This window comes from Corvus hawaiiensis, chromosome 5 (assembly GCF_020740725.1).
Source record: "Corvus hawaiiensis isolate bCorHaw1 chromosome 5, bCorHaw1.pri.cur, whole genome shotgun sequence".
In the NCBI taxonomy this organism is placed as follows: Eukaryota; Metazoa; Chordata; class Aves; order Passeriformes; family Corvidae; genus Corvus; species Corvus hawaiiensis.
Genome location: NC_063217.1, coordinates 32,434,656 through 32,457,295, shown reverse-complemented (window position 1 = coordinate 32,457,295; position 22,640 = coordinate 32,434,656). Strand labels below are relative to the sequence as shown.

At 38.0% G+C, this 22,640-nt stretch overlaps 1 protein-coding gene across 9 annotated transcripts in view; it reads right to left on the bottom strand.

Moving 5' to 3' along the window:
- Nucleotides 1-1,956: 1,956 nt before the first annotated feature.
- Nucleotides 1,957-22,640, bottom strand: part of FAT1 (FAT atypical cadherin 1) — a 108,402-nt gene continuing 87,718 nt past the window's right edge. For 3 of the 9 annotated variants that reach the window (XM_048303122.1, XM_048303126.1, XM_048303123.1), the window contains 12 exons: nucleotides 20,318-20,515; nucleotides 14,086-14,887; nucleotides 13,012-13,143; nucleotides 12,739-12,902; nucleotides 11,721-12,183; nucleotides 11,036-11,189; nucleotides 10,694-10,804; nucleotides 9,849-10,480; nucleotides 9,467-9,604; nucleotides 7,346-7,405; nucleotides 4,580-4,615; nucleotides 1,957-3,674 (listed from right to left, as the gene is read on the bottom strand). In XM_048303122.1, the coding sequence (XP_048159079.1) occupies nucleotides 3,049-3,674; nucleotides 4,580-4,615; nucleotides 7,346-7,405; nucleotides 9,467-9,604; nucleotides 9,849-10,480; nucleotides 10,694-10,804; nucleotides 11,036-11,189; nucleotides 11,721-12,183; nucleotides 12,739-12,902; nucleotides 13,012-13,143; nucleotides 14,086-14,887; nucleotides 20,318-20,515 (3,516 nt within the window). In that variant the 3' untranslated portion in view covers nucleotides 1,957-3,048. Of the gene's footprint in view, nucleotides 3,675-4,579; nucleotides 4,616-7,345; nucleotides 7,406-8,930; nucleotides 8,985-9,466; nucleotides 9,605-9,848; nucleotides 10,481-10,693; nucleotides 10,805-11,035; nucleotides 11,190-11,720; nucleotides 12,184-12,738; nucleotides 12,903-13,011; nucleotides 13,144-14,085; nucleotides 14,888-20,317; nucleotides 20,516-22,640 lie in introns of those variants that run through there. The other 6 variants (XM_048303127.1, XM_048303130.1, XR_007203535.1 and 3 more) reach the window with 5 other exon arrangements.

Here is a 22,640-nt window from a genome sequence, read left to right as displayed (position 1 = left end):
ACCTGATGTGAAGCTGTAAAGACAGAGGCAGGCTCTTCTCAGTGGTGCCCTTTGGCAGAGTAAGAAGGAATGGGAAAAATTGAAACACATGAAACTACATCTCGACATAAACCTCTTGGTGTGACAACATGAGGACAGATGAACACTGAAATAGTGAATGTGTGACTTCACTGAAATTCCTTATTTTAAAATGTTTGGTTTATAAAATAAATCACCTGGCCAATGCTTTTGATGTATTGGACTACTGTTGAGTCCAACAGCAATGCTCTGCTGTATCAGTTTTAACTGGGTTTAAAATGTCACCAGCTTCATCTAGTGCATTGCTGTAGCTCTTTGTGGGCAAATAGGTTTAATTATACTTACTGGACCTGAATTAGGCGATAAATGCTCCCTACAAAGGGAGCATTTGTCCAATGTGTCCTTGCTTTACACACCAACAGCAAAGCTGCTGTGGAGTTGAAAATGCCTGCTATTTCCATAAGTGAGTGTTATGATGCAGCCTTGTTTTCTGCTGTGAAGTATAACCTGGATGTTGCATGTTGCCTAGCAGCACAGTTCTTGTGAAGAGGTAAAAAAAAATATACTTTTAACAAAACATTCTCATACACCTACATGGAATTTCATTGTAGAATAATAAGACATTGTTCCTTTTGAGCTTCATGTTCTATGTTAGCCTTCAGTTCACAGTACAACAAATAAAAGTATATTTAAGTGTTGATATTCCTTTCACACCTCTCAGTTTTAAAAATATGTCTTCAGGCCTTTCTTCTGTAAATGAGTAACTCTAGAAAATGTATTTGTAGGCTTTCATCTTTACTGGGAATCCTGATCAACTGAGAAATGATGCAAATTTCTGCAGCGTCTTCCTCTTGCTGACTCCTGAGACCATTCCTACTGAGCAGCAGGTATTAAGGAATCTTGAGCAGAACTGCCACTAAGCTTAACCTTCCTCACTCGACATGGGCCTTAAGCAGGGATGTGAACCACTACAGAGTGTGTGACACCCTCCGCTCACAGGGTCTGTAAGATTCTTCTAAAGCTATTAAATAGAAAAATTCTAACAGCCTGATGTACAAAAGGCTCCTAGTTACCAGGGTGAATACTGCAGTGCACAGCCAGAATGTGGGTTTAAACCTATTGATTTTTCAGCCTTTTTACATAAGTCATGAGATTCTTAACCTGCATATGGGCAAGTTAGCACAGGAATGTCTGTGCCTGGCTGTGTCCTGTAATCCACTCCATTTCCATTATACAGCTGCCAAGCTGGGAGTTGTTCCATTTTGTATATAAATAGCACTCCAAATACAGTACCCTGTTCCCCTAGATGGTGGAAGGCTGAGGCTTAGCTCTCATGACTGAGAGAATCTGATATTGTATATTTCTAGGCTACAGAACTTTATGACAGTAGGAACAAAATGGAGGTGGAGCTGAAAGGATTCCAGGCTATATTAAAAATTCACTAATGTGCCAGGAAATCTGTTCTGAACTTAAAAAGCGTCCCTCAAGCAAGAGGCAGAAGACAGTTATATTATTCCTTTAGCTTACCATCAGGCCAAATTTATGCTAGAGAACTCTGTTAAAGGCTTTATTCTTTTCTAGTCAGAAAACCAGCTAGATAATACACAGGAAACCTGTATTCCATCTTTACTTCTTCAAGGTAAACTTCTAGTGTGAACTTAACGTAAGAAACTGCAACTGAAATATAATTGCAGGAAACCACCAACTATTTAGCACAAAGTCAGACAATGACATGGCCATTTCAGCATGCAGGTGCACAATCAAGGGGTAACTAGTCATGAAAGTAAGTATTCAGGTGATAAAGGAGGGGAGAAACTGCTTTAAAGATCTTGGGGATTTTTTTTGTATATATTTTTGGGACTTGAGAAAAAATATTCAGCAATTTACATAGCTGATATTATATGTTTAAAGAAAAATGCAAACTACCGAGAAGGCTACTGCAGTTTGATACCCATCAATCTTTATTCAGACTGGCCCGATTACTTTTAAAAACACCATTAAGCAGACACACACTGCCATCTCGTGAGCATCTCTAACACAGCTGCAGGCTGATTTTGGAGGAGAGGAAAACGAGTTGCTTGGAGCAAGTAACTTAATACAGTACAAAACATATACAGACTTAAAAAATGCTGCACTGAATGCTTTGTCAATGGTATATTATATAATAGAGATACACAGAGCAAAGCTAAAGTATTTTATTAATAATTTATTGTCAGTAAGAAAGACTGGCTAATGGTAATTTTCAGTAAAAACCTTTACAAGACCATTGGATCACAAATATACAGACACTATAAAAACTGTGTCACGGTGGTTTTGGTTCTAAACTGGTATGCAGAGGGTCCCCAACACACTTTCCAAGAAGGGAAAAAAAATGTTTACAGTTCTAAAATACAGCAACCCATTTAAGACATTTCCATATAGCTGACCCAGAAAAATATCAGACCTAATGTATGTAAAATTGAAATTTTGTAAATACGTTGAATGTTTTACAATGAAATGTCAAACCTTAGTTTTCAGGGGAATACATACAGTGATGCCCTGACTGTAGTAAGTCAGGGTGCTCATTTTTAATGGCACACTAACACCACTAGTTTCAGTGGAAAACAAATTCACAAAATATCTACAAAATCTAGTTAAAACTATTAAAATCAAAACTGTACACAAAATTTACAAAAAGTAGGAGAAAATTAATTGCATTAGAACTATATAAATATATGCATCATGCTAACATGGAAAAGTGGTATGTGATTTTTCTTAAACACAGAACAATGTAAGTACATAAAAGATGTTCAGAAATGGCACAGCCAATGGAAATCTTGGAACTTTCCAAATATAGTAGGTCAGGAAATGGAAAGAGGTTCATCTAGTGAAATGAACTGCATGATCCAATGCTGCCATGCCAGTTTAGCTCACTGAAACAAAAGCATTCACTGTGGCTGGAAAAAAAAAGAAGAAAAAATAAAAAAGCTCTTGAAAATTGTTCTAGATTTGATAAAGTTTGTTAGAGTCCAGGCACTTTTGTTGAGTGTGTCAGACTTCTGTATGTTGCTGGGAATCAAGTGGAGGAATTTTCACATCTTCAAAGTGACCATCGTCTCCACTCTCATAGTCACTCATCATGACTTCAGACTCCATTTCACAGCATGCTGACACATCTGAGCAGGAGGCTGTGGAAGCATACACAGACATGGACATGTTGTCTACAGTGGGTGCTTCAAAGTCTTGATTGAACCCCAGTGAGTATGGAGCGTACGGTTCTCTGTAGCTGCTGCTGCCACCACTGGGTGTAGTCTGAGGTTCTGACATGTCTGCAGGGTAGTGATGGGGAAGGTACTGATTAAGGTTAAATCTCTGCCTGCTCCTTGTAGAAGAACCCAAACTACCTACGGCTGGCATGTCTCTGGGTGGCTGTATTGACTCAAACTGGTCGCTGTATTCAGGTGGTAACGGTGGAAGCTCATCAGGTGCAGGGAAGTCATCAGGTGGAGGTGGAAAATCACTTTCTATGTCATAACCACCAGGGTAATAGTCTGTATCGATGGCATTTGGATCTGTGTAGAGGGGAGCTGACTCCTCAACCACTTCGTAATTTGGATACTCTTGGATACCTGGCAACTGAACACTTGGCATCCAATCTGATGTATCCCAGTGATAACCTAAAAAGTTAGTTTAAAAAAAAAAGTAGTATTACTATCTTGTATTCAAGTCAGTCTGAACTGAGAAACCAACACATGTAGTAAGACAATAATCACTGTGATTAGGACACTACTTGTTAATCAGCATTTTGCCCTGGTTGCACAAAAGACATTCAACTCTACTTTATGCCATGCATGAGACAGTGCATCATTCACACTTGAACTTTTACATTTTCTCAGACATAACACCTAACATGGGAAGAGCTGTAGTCACCTATGGAATGTGCTGTCACAATACATAATGGTATAGAATTGTTCACTGGATAGCAAAGAATCAACACCCTGCCTGGTGCAGCTAACACTTAATTGTTGTTGAGGAATTAGTTAAGGTGATAACAATGGCCTAGTTCTCTTAAAATATATTTAGCACATATAACCCATGACCTTATTACATAAAAGAAGCAATTTCTATTTGGTAAAGTATTCAGACCATTTAAATTGACTTTACCACTTAAGCAAATTAAAAAGTTAATTTCAAAAAATACTGTTAGCTCTACAGGAACTGCCACACCTCTGATAAACATCTTTGATTATTAGTAAAGACATTCCACATTCAAATACAAGAACAAAACAGCAAAATCAAACTTAATCATGCAAAAATGACTGGACTTGATCCTCTCTTACAAACTCCATTTGAATAAGTTTGTATTTGTCTGCTGGAAACTAGATGTAAGCCTAAACTCACTAAAAACCAATAGTTTCTCTCATCTGGATACCAAAAAAAAAAAACCCCACATTGTTGTAATATAGTGCAAATCTAGTAAAGGGAAATCACTGCAGACAAATGCACAGCAAGCAACTGATAGTAAGTCAGTGTTAAAACCAAATATTTTGGTGAACATCAATGAACTGCATGCAGAAGTCACCTCTTGAATTGCTGAGGTCAGGAACAGCAAAAGATTCTTTAGGTGGCAGAATAAGAAAAAGGAGAAAACATCTGTAGTTAGGAATCAAATAGCAGAACCAATATGAAGACAAACAATGACTAGTCACTGTGACATTCATGCTGCTTTGTTCAGTTTAATTAGCAATACTAAAGTTGGCTTTTTAAACAAAATTTCTCCTGGGCTCCTTATTTGTTAAGACTTGAACTGTAGGACAGCTACTGAATTAATGTACAGCCCATGTGGGATATGGCTGTCTTGTGGTAAAATCTGCAGTCTGGAGTTCACTGAAATCCTTGTATCAGTATATGCAGGACTTCTGCTACAGAGGGTAACAGGACTTGATCTGATTTTTTTCTTTCCTTGTATCTGCCCTTGTTTTTCTGTACAGGGCTCCATCTATTGGCACACTTTCAAGTATTCCTCGAGTATCAAGGTAACTCTTCCTTTAGCGTCTGGCTTCCACACACAAAGCACTAGGAAACCTGCCTCCCTTTGTACAGCAATTCCAACAACTCATGCTCAGCAGAGAACTGCCTTGTGTTATCTGACAAATACTAAACCCTTCTCTCTTCAGAAATCTATATTCCCTATTAAAGTCTCTAAGGATGAGCGATGCCTATCCTAATAGCAGAATCTTCTCCTAAGAATTCATACTTTCATCTGCTGGAAGACTGAAGGGACAGAGGTTGACTCCTTGGAGAGAAGTTCCTGTTTTTTCAAGTTTGTCTAGCCCAGACAAGAAAAATACTGTTCAGACTAATGGAGATGTCAGTCTGAGTTCTGAGACTCTTAAAACATCTCTGGCCTCAACTCCAGGAGAAGGTTCTGATTACTAGTCTGCTTAGAAGACAACATTCTTTATTTTTTCCTGGGAAATTGGTGCAAAACTAAAGCCAAAAGGCTTTATGATTTAGAGCACTTTTACCAAGGAATGGAGAGATCTTGGTTTTCCTCTTCTTCTGAAGCAAAGACCTTTTAACATAAATGACAGAAACACAAACTAGAACCAGATGTGCCCATCTTTATGTGACAATCTGCTAGATTGGAGCTATATTTTCTCTTGCACTCAGCATTGCTGATTTGCATCAGGCTACAACCTGAGGAGCAGTGCAGAGAACACAGGCCTAAAACTGTCCTTTGATGAAATTAGCTACAGCTCATGCTACCAGGATACCTGCTGGACAGAAACACTTGGGGAAACTAAAGGTAAGGACCATCATTCCCAGAACTTGACCTTGCTGAAGGCTTGAGTAAGGATCTCTGCTGCTTGAACTGACACCCACCTGAGGGTGCTCAAAAGCAGAACTCTTTACCCAAGATGCTTTGAAAGAAGAAATGCTTATTAAGAACAGAAACTTTCAAATGACAAGAAGCAGCTGAGTAGGACATACTTAATCTTTCTATGACTACAATACATACAGTGTTTGTATTTATCTTATGGTGATACTAAAACACCAAGCAATACTTTTGACTTGAGAACTACATCTATAATTTTTAGATTCTACCAATTAAAATCTCAGAGAAAATCTGCATAAGTTATTTAATATTTCCCCTGGTAGATCTGGCCTCTTTTAGTCCTGTAATTCTCCCATTCCCAAGTAATGTGCATTACAATTTTTCTGCATTGAGAACTATTGTCTATAGGTACACATTAATGAAATGGCACCCTCATTAATGAAATACTCTCAAGTAATTAGAAGTCTTTGCATTTGTCTACTTTATTTTGCGTGTCTGTGTAAATTAAAAAGGGTGTACTTTAGCTACTATAATCAATTTTATGTTCTTACAATGGCTTCATTTTAAGTAGGACTTAGTAAAAAAACAATGTTTCCTAGTCTATATCTACAAATAGGAAGCATATGCTGGATATTATTTCAGAAGAAATCTCTGCAAACTCATGGTCATGGAGTGAATCATTTGCCTTTTAATGGAACTTAAAGTACTATTTAGTCAATTAAAACAATAGTAAGGATTTGTATAGACTCACTGGGACTTTTATTACTACTATTATTTTGTAAAGAGTTTGTGTTTTCCAGAGTGGTTAGTTCTTAAATGTTAGCAGAAATGAAATAAAATACCATTGAAAATGCCTACTTTGCCTCTTTCTAACTTCCAAATACCTACTACACACACAAATGTATGTGTGTCTACGTACATACACCCAAACATACCTTTTAGGTACTGTTGTAAGGCTGGATAGTAATGAACTACTTAAACTGAGAGGGCTATATATCTCAGCTGCAGACAGAAATCAGGTTTTTTCAGCTTATGAGACAGATTGATCTGAAGACCAAGAAAGTGAGTACTGATATCAGACCATTCTGATTCTGCTCAGCTGGACAAGGTATCGACAGGTGTGGGTGGGAGAAGAAAAGGAAGCGGAGGCTGCTGCTGTTTCAACTACACTACTGTATGTATTTGCCTTTGATGTTTCCATTCTGCTGGCAGCTTTAGTATGAATATTTTCAGAAGAGAGTAAGCACCAAGATCTTTTTATGCCAATCCTTTTTTACCCAAGAAATCACACTTTGAAACCTGTTCACAGGGCATCTACAGGATATGCAAGAAAATATTAACAGATATACAATATAAATATATTTTTTGCTAAAACTTATCAGAAAGTCCAAGTAAATAATATTTTATAACTCGCATCTGGCTAGGGCTACATTACTAGAAGACAATGTAGGAAGACAAACATGCATTATGCTGCCAAAGCAGTAAATAAATATGAAAACATGTATATACCTTCTTTTTCCACCGAGTCAACAACAGCATTGACAAGGTGTATTACAGTCACTATGGAAGCTTGTAAAAGGTATAAAAGGAGCAAATTAAAACAAACCTATAGTTAGTATCACTTTAAACAACATACAGATATACATAAAACCCCCCATCAACACTGTGAAATTGCAGTTCATTACCATTTTATAGAGCAAGATTATTGGTGTACATACACATCAACTCTCTACCTAGAAAGTAGTTGCATGTAATACATAAAACACAAATCTAAAGCTCAATTTTGTTCTTGCTAAACATGCAAAAGTACTTGTAACTACTCGTGAAGCACATTTTGCATGAGTACAAGGCTGCTTAAGCTGTCTTACAATTTCTGAAATGTTGCCTAAATATACTCATTTGCATAATACTTTATCTACATAGCAACAAACTAGACTTTTCTAAAGGCTTGTGTTGGGTGAATTAAGGAGTTCTACTTTAAATTAAAGTTCTCCTTTAAAAATGTAAACTACGTTCCCTCCCTGACAACGAAAGATATGGGAAAGAAATTTTCCCTTAAATGAACTAAAAGAATAGAATATGAAAAATACCTACTGAAAACTTCTATTACTGATCTACTTAAGTTTTGTATGAAGTAGGGATATCACAGTCGGAATACTAAATTCAGGCTGTTAGATGCTTATTTAAAAAAAACCTAAAATGAATGTATTTTTTATGTCTTCCCTCTTCCCCAAGATAGTTTTGGAATGGAGAAGGATTTATTCTTATAGGGTAAAATGAAGTAAGCACATGCAACTTGTTTGCACAGCTCAGGGATTAAATATCAAGCTAATGAATACTAAATCTATCAAAATGGAAGGAAGGAACAGTATCTATGATGCCACAGCTATTTATCTTAAAATGATGTATTAATGAGTAATCAATACATGACAAGAAATGGGAAAAGGAATATACGAAACATATGAGACAGTGAGGAGGAGAGAACAACATGTACCACACAACACTTAAAACCACAGGAGAAAAAGCTGGAAGTTGGTATCAGGTCTACTGATAAAATGATGAGGACTGTAAGCATACCATTTTACTTTCACCAATCATTAAACAGATGGGTTTTTTGTCATGCTGTTAATAACAAATCACTCTACTTCTTTGAGAAGCAGAATGTTCTTTATTCCTAAGCTAAAGGAGTTTCAAGTTCTTTTTTACCAGGCAGAGACAAAAGCAGAAATTGGAATAAAGAGTCAAAACACCTTAACTTAGTGAATTAAGTTATGAGACAACTGTGGCTTTGTCCAATCAGTATGACATGTTTCTGAATACATAGATGCATTCATATCAACTATAAAAGCATCTGTCATCACAATGGAAAGGACATCCAATTAAAAATAATCAAACCCACAAATATGTATGTTGATTATATTTTGATGGACTTGAGGTGTGATCAAAATATTTATATTTTTGTATTGGCTTTTTTCAATGTATGAAATGTTTTTATGAATTCATTTCAATCATGGTGAAAGCCAAATATACTGTTCTATTATAACAAAATTCCTCTTTGTGCAGTTTCCTTCATTACTAAAGTAATCAAACTTACAAGCAGTCCCTTAAACTCTGCTCTCACTCAGAACTGATCTGATCCATATGGGAGCTGAGGTCGCAGCAAGAAAAAGAGAAGGAAACAAATGAAACTGTAACACCAAAAAGTTTTTTACTGAGAGCTGAACGGCAAAGCAAAAGTTATATTTGTGCAGAGGTCTTTTTTAAAATTCATTGTATGCTCGCATAAGGTGATAACTAACAATAACTTAGAAGAGTTTACCAAATTTTAATATGTTTTAAACATAAGGCTCTGAACAACTTGAGTTGCATTTTCACTGTAATATTCCAGCAGCAGAATGATTATATAATTTTAAGGTACAGTAATTAACAAGAGATGTAAGATAGGTAAACTATTTTTTTAAAAATTAATAGATCTGGGTATTAATGTAAGTAAATACAAATATATATTAAATAAGCTACTATTTAATATATATTCAACATATATAAATCCTATTGTTACTAAGAAATACAGATGCAAAGACAGAACAAATGAACCTAAGCAGCAGTACAGAATGATTGCATTTCACATACCATTGTCATCACATGATTCAGACTGGAAGGAGCTGAGAGACTGGACCTCAGACATGCTTTCTCTAGCACTGTAAGGATGGGAGTTCTTTTCATCCAGAGGCTTCTTAGAAAGGCAGGGGTCAAGATCTACTACTTTAGCTGAAAGAAAAAAGTTTCATGTGAGACAATGAATAGATTCTAGATTAAATAATCAATACAATTTAAAGTTGAGATCAGCACGTTTTTACAAAACTTAGCAGAGCATGAAGCCTGATCAGAGACAAAACCCAGTAGTCATAATGCCTTTTTTACCCTAAGAGGTATAGACAGAGACTTTGTACTCATTAAAATTGTACCAGCATACACATTTAACAGGAAAGTAAAAAATAAGAACATCTCTTACTGTCATAGTCAAAATCCCAGCTGGGTTTCTGTATTGAATCACTGTCTGAAGGTGAGTTGGAGGGAGGTGGAGGTGGCAAATTTGGTGCAACACTGCAAACAGCTACAGCTTTCCGGTGGCCATGTACAGAATCTGGGTTAAAAGTACTAAACTCGGGGTGCTCAGGGATAGCAGACCCTTCGAAAGAATTCCTGTCAAGATTGTTCCTGGAGTCACTTGGAATGCTTGGAGTGTATGAAATGGGACGAACAGGAACCTGTGGTGGGATGTCAGAATAAATGTTCTTATTCAATTTTGCATCAAAATATGGTCTTTGCAAGAAGGCTGTTGTAGCTCCCAGCTGCTTGTCTTCAGGTTCTTGCTGGTGCTTCTTCTTTCTACCAACCACTTTGCGGCAAACGACAAAAATCACAACTAGCAAGAAGATTCCTGCGATGAAAACAATAATCCCAATCACTTCAGCTAAGCTAATGTTCCAAGATGTTGAAACATATTTATTAAGAACAATGTCTGTGCAGTGTTTGCCTCCAAATCCACGACTACAGTTGCAGTGATATGAACCGTAAGTATTCTCACAAAGGGCACCATTGAGACATGGGTTTTCTATGCATTCATCGACATCAGTCAGGCACCTATCAGAAACAGAGCACAGCAGTGATGTTTAGTTTACATCAATAGTCTTTGTTGTAATCTTGCTCTCAACTATTTCAGATATATTTAATATAAGGGACTGCACACTAACATGCAATTTGCTACTTTATCAACATCCCAGATTTCAACCAGTTTGAACTGTTAATCTGTCAATTGATACTATTAAAATTCAATATATGTGGAATGCTACCTACCTTTCTCCATGAAAGCCTGCTTCGCACTCACAAACAGGTCCATCCAAACTGTCAATACACTTGCCACTGTTTTTGCAAGGATTGTCTTTGCAATATGGACCCAGCTGGCATCTGCAAAGGCAAAACAAACAAAACCACATGAACCATTACCTTACTGCAAGTGAATTTATTATGAGGGATTCAGGGCTGTAACACAGGGGCTGTTGTTAACCTCAGCCACCTCCAGTGTGTCTCAAAGTTTGAGCTTTAAGTAGGAAACAGATAAAAAAAGGAAACAGAAGTGTTACATTTATAGCTTGTTTTCTAAGGGGTTCATGGATACAATGAACCATACAAACATACCTTTGACCTGTGTATTGTCCTCGGCACTGGCAGATAAAATCATCACTGACTGGAATGCAAGTCCCACCATAAAGGCAGGGGTTGGAAGCACATGGGTTGACACTTACATCGCAGTGAGTTCCCATAAACAAAGGTGCACACTTGCAGTAGTAGCCTGAAATCAAATACAGTATTTTTGAAAGATGCACACAGCTTTACTGGATTTGAGATAAAATCCTCCCTGCCCACCTACAGATTTAAGGTAAATTCCTCCCTACCCAACTACCTGTTAAAGAGAGAAAGGATGAGAAAAAATAGAAAGGTTTTTATCGAAAGATGAGGCCAAGTCTAACAGTAAGAGTCTTCTTGAACATGACTGAAGGATAATTTCCATTTCTCTCACAAAATGCAAGTTGTCCCAATGATTTCAGAATTTTAAAAGAAAGATTCCAAAGTAGGCAGTTAAGAGGATGGACCTCAGGTGTCAGCACTGAAGATTAAATCTCCACTTTGCCAGATGGACTTTATCCACTTCATACCCCAAGGAACTGAATCTAGTTCACACAGCCTTCCTACCTATTCAACAGCCAACCCTCTACAACTCCGGGAAAGCCAGAATTATGCATGAAGTTGTTTTGTCCTTCAAAGCAGAGAATTTGAAAAGCAGTTTTGAAAACTAAAAGCAGAAAAATAAAGAGCAGCTTACCTCCATTTGACAGTGCATTGCAGATGCCTCCATTCTGACACGGGCTGCTTGAACAGCCATCTGTGGCAGTCAGTAAGCATCCAGGAGTGACATCTACAGATTCTTCCATGTGTGCATAATTTCGTGGCTTGCTGTTTAGGGGCAGCTCTTGTCCATTTAGTACAATAGAATCCATACAGCCTCTGAAACCATTGCTAACCTGAGGACTTCTACCATGTCTTGTACCTTGCTGACGAATATGACCACCAAAAAACACATGATTGTCTAGATTTAGTGTTCTAAGAGTACCAGGAGCAGTACCAGATGCAGTATGTACCCTGTCCAGAACAAGTCGTGCATAGTTTCCATCCACTTCAAGAGATACGGAATGCCACTGGCCATCATTTATCTGAGTGCTCTGAACAGAGACAATCCCAGGTCCACTGCCACAATCAAATTTATACTGCAGTCTTCCATGATGGATCTACAGAGGAAAGCCACAACATCAATAAATAATCTGCACACTTAAAGAGTATAAAATATTGATGCCTATAAAAGTTTACGTTTGCTGGAAAGACAGGATGATGGCGGTGTTCATAAAAAGTAGTTTAATAACACTGCTTTCCAAACAGTCACAGCAACTGTGATTTATTCTATATGGTTCTTTTAATTGAAATGTACATTTTGTGCATTTTTTTCCTCTAGTAAAGCAGTCACAGATCATAATCAAAGTATTACAATACTTCAATACCTTTCATCTTGTGCTTTAAGTGACTTTTTCTGTATGGACTTCAATATTATAAGCAAATAAATTTAAAGTTGTTTAAAACAGATGACTCAGGAAGCTTTGTTTATTTACACATTTAAAAAATTCTGTTTGTCAAGTTTGTCACCTGGATGTGTAACACCCTACCTTTAAGGCAATTTTCAATTATAGCAATTCCACAGAAATGTTGTGACCCAATCTCTTAATCTGGCACAAAAATAGTAAGACGGCAGGAAGAAAGGAGGAGATACGCACTGGGAGATTTTAATATACCTCTAAGATACTGTAGTCTGTTCCTCGAGCATACATAACAACTGCATGAGCAGAGTAAGTTCTAAGTCTCATTGTCAGCTTCATTTCCTCTTTGTTCTCATTTTCCATGAGACGATATTTCACATAGCTGCTCCCAGTAAATGTCACAGCAGAGCCAGCTGATGCTTAGGAATACAGAAAAGCATAAAAAAGTATTAGCACAGGACTGGAACTAAATTTTTGTTTGGAAAGTAATATAGTTTTACACAGAATTTTTTAGAGTTACATCCTTACCGGGACATTGTCCAGCTTTGCTGTCTGGGCAAACACAGGTGTATTTTCCTTCCTTTGGATCTCCTAAACATTCAGTACCTTCAGGACATGGGTTTCCTTCACACACACTGTTCACCAGGGGGCATTTCCCTTCTGTAAAACCAAATCCATTATTTCTTTTCTGTTAGTGGTAATGGTATTTTGTGAAAAGGAACTCTTAAGTACAGTAGCTGAAAGTAACCCAAATGATATTCCTAACTCTCAGACAAGGAAGTGAAATAACAGTTAATGGAGCATGACTGGCACAGACTAGACAAATAGCATATAGAGTGGCTGATGCTCATCTTTATCTTGATTACTCAATTCAATTGGTAAAATTGGGAAACTGGTGTTGTGGTTTAGGGCTTAACATTAGAACCATTCGCCACAAAACCCAACATGTAGATATTAAACATGGACCGAGTAGGCTGGGGAGAGCAGAGAAAAGCATGTCTGTATTTGAGACAGGAAAGGAACAGGCTTTAAATATTTAGTTCACATGGGCAAGTTCACCCAGCAAGGTTAAGTCCTGGTTTTAAAAAGCAATGTTGTGCTCCTCAGAGATAAAGATAAATTAATCTTCTGTAAGAAATCTTTATACTTAAATATATTTTAATGAATATTCATTTTCCATATTACCCTCTTATTGCCAACCGAATTTGGAAACAGTGTGGGCTACTCCTCTAAGCAGAAAAAAGGAGGTATTCAGGTGCTTTGCAGGAACTTACCTTTGTGCACACAAGACTGAAAATGGCCATCAATATAGGATAGGCAAGAAAAAAAAAATTAACTTCATAAAATGGAAAATCAAGGTGTGCCTATAAAAAAAATAAAAATCTGCTCCCATAAGCTTGTATAATGTAAACTCTTGAAATGAGGTAATGATATAAGAAAGAATTACTCTTTCCTATGAAGAAAATTAGGCAAATACAGTGGAGAGAGTTACAGAACATTCTTAATCTTGTCCTGTAATATAAATTTCCATCTGTGGATTACGGCCTTTTAAAACCAGGACAATCTTTTCAAGGATACAGTTTTCCTTACTGTGTTTCTTACCTTCACAAAGACAAACTGCTGTTCTGTGATGACGGGGAGTGACAAAACTCAACCTGGCTGTGCTGTGGGTTGACATGATGTTCTCATCCACTGTTACTTTTTCTTCACAAAATTTCAAAGGACAATCTAGGCCTGCGCAGAGCTTATGAAACACATCAATTATCCGGACACCCAAAATCTCCTCCAGGTCAGGCACAGAAGAGTTTATCTTGTGGAGCAAAATTCTCATTGGGTGGTGAGAGCTACCAGACTTTTCAATATTCAGGAGGACATCCAGATTAGAAGGAGGATCAGAAGGCTGCAAACTAACAATCTGGATGTCATTTCTCCTCACGCCCAAGATGTTTCTTAATGCTCTCTGGAAATTGCGCCAGTAATCACCAATGAATTCTTCAGGGGACAGGTTTGCAAAGCGTATTGCGATACTGTGATTTAATACATCTTGTGTGATTTGTCTGATGTGTACAGTAATATCAGCTGCAGTTGTAAATTTTCCATCTGTAACAGTGACATTTAGGAGGTACTGTCCTACATCTAACCTTTTATGTGCTATTAGTTTGCCACCAGTACTGGAAACGGAGAACAAGGATTCCATTTTGGGGTCCAGACTGTATGTCAAGGTATCATAAACATCTTGATCGGTTGCATGAATTTTTCCAATGACACCACCTGAATATTCTTCCCCAAAGGCTGTGATAAAGATTTCCAGAGGCAGTATTGCTGGAGAATAAATGCTTTCCTCAATAACTCTAATATCAATGTAAGTCAAAGATGACAACGGTGGTTTTCCATTATCTGCCACCTAAAGGAAAGATGAGGACAGATTTACACTTTTGCTTTATCTCAAATTCTACCGTAGATATTGGTACTGTATACAGTAGAGCTGTATTTTTGTACTAAAAAAACCCCTGCCAAAAAGTCCTATTGGAAAATGCTTTACATAAATTCCGTAACACAATTCCTGACACAAAAGTTAATACTGAAAATTTAAAAGCGTATATAAGCAGGCACACACAAACAGGTTTTCACTTCTCCCAAGACTAAAAGCCTACAGTGCTCTTATTACCTGAAAATGCCAGGAAGCTACTAACACTGGTAGCAAATACAGAGGAAATGCACAGTAGCTGATTTCAGACAGCAGATGGTGCTTGAAGCCTTTTGATATCAAGCATGGAAACACATTACAAACTTGAAATGAGTCATGCACTAGAAATTTACAACATGCTTCACCACAGTTAGGAGGTGGTCTGGAAGATAAACTAAATGCACTGTGCCAAACAGTACTTCAAAAGGAAAAAAATGCATGCAGAAAGCTACAATTAATTATGTTGCCTTTCATGATTTTTGGTCACAGAGAGGGTAAAAAAAAACCACCCGTAGTGCTATTTGCTTCAGACAGTTAATTAACTATCTTTAACTGTATCAGCCTAATTCAATTTCAAAGCCTTTTTGAACACCCTATTCTCCACCTCTTTTGGACAAAGACATACACTGCTATTGTATGAAGACAGTACAAAAAAAAGTGTGGAAAAGTGAGAAAAGAGCATTCCCTTGGGTTCACTTTTTTCCTTTTATTTCTCACCTCTTGTTTCCCATCTAACCTTTTTCCAGAACTCTCTCCCAGTTACTGAAAGTGACACTGAAGAAATAGTTAAAGAAGAATTGGAGACATCTGAAGGTACAGAGGGGATATACAGGGCTCAGAAAGTAGAAGGTATTCTGCATTGTTTAAAAGATTTTGCAATAATTTTACAGAGAACACTTTGAAGATCCACGCAGAGGCACTGCTTTTGATTTTTCATACAAATTTAAGCAAAAGAGGGGTAACTCCAGGCACAAGATTATCTGTGGATGGGCACATAAATGTAGCATTTTTAAAAGGTAGTATGTGTCTTCTGGAACTACATGTCTTCATCTGTTAACTCCAAAAGACAGGCATGGCTAAAAACTTGCCCTCCGGTTACCCAAACAAATAAGGAGAGCTTTGGGTCAAGTTGGCAAAATTTTGTTTTGCCTAGATCTCGGCCTGGAAACAAGACAAGGCAGGCAGTTTAGCTACAGAAGAAATGCCTAAGGGAAACAATAAAAGGTGCAAAACAAACAGACAAGCAAAATTATAACAAATGGGCAGCAAGTAGGAAAGAAGAGCCCCAGGAGAAATGGTTTTTCAATAGTGCAGATATTTAAAAATGTGCTGTGGTTTTAAACTGAAGACTTCAGAGTGTGGCACAAAGGACTGCATGACTCATAGCTGAGGATTTTGCACACTAATGCTGTGAGACATTTGCTAATGGACAATCTATTTCCTTTGCAGAGAGGGAAAGCAAATACGAGTGGCATGCTCATATAAGGTGACCATTGGGAAATAAAAAAAATTCTTATTTCTATTAAAATGACAAAAGTAAAGTCTTTTGGAGATAGTGGGTGCATAGAGTGCATATGGGGAAAGTTTCTGTGGTTTTAACAGGTTTCTTTTTGGTTTTGAGTTTTTTCAAATGAAAGCATGCCTGTAAATTAAAGCCACAATGTCATGGGTTAGCAAGCATAGTCCCGGAAGTGATGTCCTTGCTAAGGGGTGCTTACAGCTTCCTCTGGGACCTGACAGAACCTATCAGCTGGCCAGCTTGAATATGGACAATTCTCTAAGCCACTTAAAGTTGTGACTGCCTCTGTGATCCACACTTAAGAATAGACAAACCCCAGGCAGAGTGCTCTCTCATTTCCAGTGCTGGGACAGGTGGCTGCAGGCCCTGTGTGGGGGCCAGCGGGCCTGGCCAGGCCCTGCTCGGGCCAGGCCGGGCCAGGTCACGGCCATCCTGGAGCCGATGGGCCCTGTTCCACCTGCGGAACCCCCACAGTCCTGCTACGTGCAGACAGAGCGGCCCGGCTCCCCCTCTCCAATGCGGCCAAGATTCAGCTGAAGCTGCACCGCTGTCCGGCAAAAGATCATCTGACCAACAGCGATAAGCCACATTCCAGCTGCAAGGCCTGGGTGAGATTAACCCTTTTATTGCTGTGAAGAGCTGAAAACCTGAGGGAGAAGAAAGAGGAGATGCTTAAAGCTGAAATTCTGTTGTAAAGCTATGATGTATCAGAGTACCCATTGTAATTTCATGAAGGCATGGGGGGTGGAGTGTTCAACTTGTACTTGTGAGCAAAAGCACCTGTGCTGAGATAGGCAGATGCTGAAGCAGCTGTAATTTCATGAGAAGTTTGAACAGAGAGAGATGAAAGCGATGAGGACTTTTGCTCCAAATGGAAAAGGAGAAAACCTCAGTTCCTAGAGATGCTCCCAGAGATAGTCCTAGAGATGAAGATGAGGAGGACCCTTTGCTCCCAGGGAAGGAGGAGGGCCTCTGTTCCTAGAGATGAAATGCTCCCAGAGATGGGTGAAGAGAACTTTTATTTCTGAATGGCTCAACCTTAAAATTGTACCCCAGTAATTCAAGAGTGGACCCTCAAAAGCAGTTGCAGGAAAAGCTGCAAGTCGTGGGAAGGGACTCACATGCGAGCAGAGAACCAGCCCGGGGGGCTGTCTCATTGTGATAACGTTTTCATAGCATGGGCAAGAGAGACTCCTCTTCCTAAATGGACTGAACAAGGTTATTATGGAAGTGGGTAAACAGAACTGAACATCTCAAGGGTTGTCTTTTTACACTGTCAGTGGGAGAAGAGAGAAAGGTGAGAAGGTGGGGGGAGGAGAAGAGTTCTGAAGGTGTGGTATGATTTTTTTTCTTCTTTTAGGTCTGTTAATAAACTTCTTTATATTTTTTCAAGTTTGGTGCCTGCTTTGTGTTTCTCCTAATTCTTATCTCACAGAAGATAAACAGTAATGAGTATTTTGGACCAAACCACTACACTAAATTGGTGTTTCTGCCTGGTTACAAACCGAACCCGCTACACACAACTACCTCAGCAATCCATTCAGAAAGCAGCTAAGGTGAAAGCTGTCAATACTGAAAAGCACAGCAGTGAAGGTCAGTTAAAAACTGAAAACAGGTATCAAGAGATCAGACACAGCCATTAAATCACATTAACTTGTGATTTGCAAGATCAAAATGCAGAAAATGAACACAATGCAAACTTGAGAAAATGCCTTCCTACTGATGTTAAAAAATATTATTTTAAACGAACAGAGGAAGAATATTTTTCCTCAACAGCCATGCCTATAGTTTTGTGCGTATCATTGGAACTGGAGTCTTGTGATAGGACAATGCTAGTTTTAGTCTTGGATGCCTTCATACCCATGTATCGTAACATAATAGCAAATAATAGCAGCATGTCTATTGAAAAAAAGCTAGCAAAGTGTAAAATGACAAATGGCAATTACAGTGATGTATTTCCAGAATCAGTTGGGAAACTTGGAAATCAACAGACTAGACAGGTCCAAAATACTGAGACTGGGTAGTACAGCACACAAATTATGCACATTAGTACAGTCTGCTTTAATGATTTACAATCTCTGAGAAGTCTTTGTTCTAAATGAGTACATTTGTTTTAAGATACTTGTTTAGCTACTGGATGCCATTAAAATAGCCCATGTTCATTCCCTAATAAAAAGGCACTTTTCAGCTGCTGTGCTGAAGACAAGATAGCTGAAGTACTGACAGGCTGTTTACAAGCAGCCTAGAGACCAAGAAGTGGTTTAGAAATGAAAGAACTGCAAGATTCCACCCAGAGGAAGACGTTAGACAGGCATCTCACACTTAAGAAAAGCCAGGCACGTTAGGAAGGCCCAAAGGTGCAGCTAAATCATGAAATGTGACAAAGACAGTGTAACAGTCTATATGGAACAAACATAACTGCCTATATGTGCATTTATAAGAATACATTTTAAAAGCAAATTAAATAGAAATTAGTTACTGCTTAGAGAAGATTTAAAATAAAACATATCAATCTTGTACTACACTGATTCCACATACAGGAAAAACATTGATAAACAAAAAAGTGACTTTGGGGGAATTGGCATATCACTATTGAGGAAAAATTGGCTGAGGAATGATATACGTTTTTCATACAAATTCTTAAACCCTAAACTAAACTACATTTAAATGAAACTATATCCGTCCTTATACTGATGGTTCCTGGTTACTAGCATTTTAGTGACTCAAACAGCAAATTACAGTATCTGTGGGAATTTTTTCTTCTTTTCCCAAAGAAAACAGACTTTGTGTAAATATGTCACAATTATCCCAATATTGACAGAATTCAGCATACACTGTTATAAACAGTATTGTTCTAAAATTCTGCAAGTGCATGTTTACTCATAAATTATCTGCAATAGTATGCCTAAGAATAATTTGGCGATCTAAAGAAATTCCTCCTGTGAAAATGAAGGTAAGAATTTTTCTTAAAACCTGAATCAGGAAATGAAATTTAAGAATTAAGGCCATCTACTTTTAGCCTACCAATTTTAAGTCCTCTGTTCCCAGCTGCTTAATTTATAACTGAATTTAAAAGGACTAGATAAGATTGAAACAATTAGTTTGAACTTTTCTCACACTAGGTTACAAAAAGTATTTGAGAGAACTTAGCCAGGTTAATCTAACCTTGGACATGGTCTGGTCTTTCTGCACAACAATGGCAAATGTAGCATATATTGTAGCACTTCAGGGTCATTTTTTGAGTTTTTTGCTGTGTTTTCCACTGCAGGATCCTGAGATCTCAAACTACTGCACTGCAAGTTTCAATGCTATGAAAAAAGATCTACTGAAAATACTATGAAGAAAGGTCCAAACTTAAAAAAAGATGTTTTCAATTGCAATTGAAAAAAGAATGTGGCACTACAGAAAAATTTTTCATTACTGCTATGTTGTGCAATATCCCTGCTTTCATCATGTGCGTTTAGTCCAGCACACAGCCAGGGTCAAAACAATAGTGGCAAGAGGAATTCTGCAGTCAATAGTGAGTGGCTCAAGGGACCTGTCCCTGCTGGCTTTTTCAACACTCCAACCAGAAGGCAAAGGGCTTATCAAGACTACTCATCCAGTTAACATTTCACTTACACCTTACTTCTACTGTGATTTTAATTGAACTTTCCATTGCATCTGTGTAGATTAGTATTTAAACCAACAGACTTTGTCTAGGAAGATGTCACCTCATGGGACATGCCTCAAGTGACTAGTTGGCATGTCAGGATCTCCTAACGGAAAGGCAAGTGGTGGAGTGAATATGAGTGAAAAAGCTAATTAAATACTTACAATGTAAAACAGTTAGAGGAATCATATCCTACCTTAACATGAAGCAAATAGTGATCTCTCACTTTGCGATTCAGTGCAGCACTTGTGGTCAGAACTCCCTGCTGGGTAATCTGAAAAGTGCTCTCTTCGTTTCCACTCAGGATGGTGAAGAGAAAAGGAGGGCCGTTGTGAGAAGAATCCTTGTCTGTCACCACTAGCTGCAGCACACTAATTCCAATAGGCTTATTTTCCTGTAGATACATAGTACACGTTGGTTTTGTTATAATTGAGGACGTGGTCTGATGCTGATTTCTTCCTCCCAACAGAAACCCCAACAAACTGCTGTCAAACCAGTTAATCAGTACAAAAGAAATAAGAATGACAATATTGCTTCAGGAAAACTATTACCCTCTGAGAATAAGACTCAAAAACAGTAAAAGGAGAAAGGCAGTTGTTTAAACTTCGATTTTATTTTTGAAGGTAGTTCAGCCTTGACACTTTACATTTTCCACTTCTGGTCTGAATTAATATTATTGTAGCCTAATTACCAAGTCATCAAAGATTTGAAATTTAGTGAAAACACCTGTTAAGAATAATCTAATGCCTTTGTTGGGAGGACTAGAAAAATACGCTCCTCCCTCTGACTCCTTGTGCCCCTAATTAGTGTTCTGGCTACAGCTGTGGCTGCTACAACCACCATCCAGTTAAAATATGAAATCCAGGTTTTAAAATTTGCATCATAAAATCCCTTCAAGTTTGCATCATGTGGATGCCTAAGGTTTCATAGACACTTCACATACTCTGGCTTATCATGTATCTTACACACACATACTGCCTTATCTGACACTTGTAACACCTCTCCCAGAATACATGTGCTCTACTGTATCGGCCAGATACATACTTATTTCAAAAGCAAGGAAAGTAGGAACATTATTTTGAAGTACAACGATAACAAAATACCATCCTTTCACAGTTGCAAAAACCCCTAATAATAACAATACTCTGTTTCTGACAAAGTCAAATTTAGTTATCAGATATTGCAGCTGAAGCTTTTTCCCTTTCAGCAAAACAAAGACCATCACTTTAAAATACAAATATTTGTAGTTGAACATCTAAATTAATTTGACTTTCCTAAGAACTAAGCACATTTTTTACTGTGTCCAAATATATCCACCTCCAATACAGGAGGAAATACACACCAGCATTCTTGGGCAACTCCTCCAGCTTTTTCTCTGCTACCTTCCACTAGGACAGGCTCATATGAATTAATTATAAAAGCAGAGGTCTTCTTTTTTAATTGAGTAAGGGAAATAGTACAGACATTGGCTACACAGTCTGCAGTTTAAGAGATATATTAATGAACATTCATTTCAAGAAAGACTGTAATTGGGGAAAAGAAGATAGCACACAGACATGAATCCGTTGTTTCGGTTTTTTCTTTTATTTTTGTTTGTTTGGTTGGTTTTTTTAAAGCAAGATCCAGGACATCTTATTTGCATACTGTGTGTATATTGTATATATTCACTTTGCCCTGTTTCGGAAACCTGCCTTTACAAATGACGCCCACCATCTCAAATACAAGTGGTATGTTAGGATGGCACAGTGCACCAGGTAACATTGTCTGATCCTCACTGGTCTACTGTATCAGGCCAGGAAACAGCAAAAGGACACAAGGGATTGAGCTCATTTACATTACTAGTCTACAAAGGTCTGAGTGCAATTCCTTTGTTGCCTTCCTTATATTTTCACTTGGATTCAGGAAGACAAGAAGTATAGATGCTGCCCCCGCTGTCTTTGCTTTAGCAGTTTTCTGAATCAGGCAAGTACATGCCAGACACTTGAGAATGTGGCCTACTGCTAAGGTGTAAAACTAGTCAAAGGATTGATATGCAGCCACATGAAATTCTACTCTTGTTCTAACTGCTTCAGATCCCAGAGGCGGCCAACGGGAATTAAGTCTTAACCTATGTGCCATGGTGCAGAACACTAGCTTCACAGTAACAGGTACCTAAAGGATCTTTTTCTAAGCAGCAACTCTTAAGACTAAAATGAAATAGCAAAATAATTATGTATTTTAACATCCCTGTATGATTCTAAGAATGTTTTATGCATAAAGGAATGTGTAATATATATACATGTACACACAAGGAATCTGAAAAAGAACCTGAGAAGTTATGCATTCTCCCTCACTGTAGATATTCAAGAACTGTCTGGACTTAATCCTGTGCCATGTGCTCTGGGATGACCCTGTTTTAGCAGGGAGATTGGGCCAGATGACCCACTATGGTCCCTTCCAACCTCACCTGTTCTGTGATTCTGAGAACTTGCAACGTAAGTTTCTAAATAACCTGCAAACAGGAATTTTATAACCCTTAG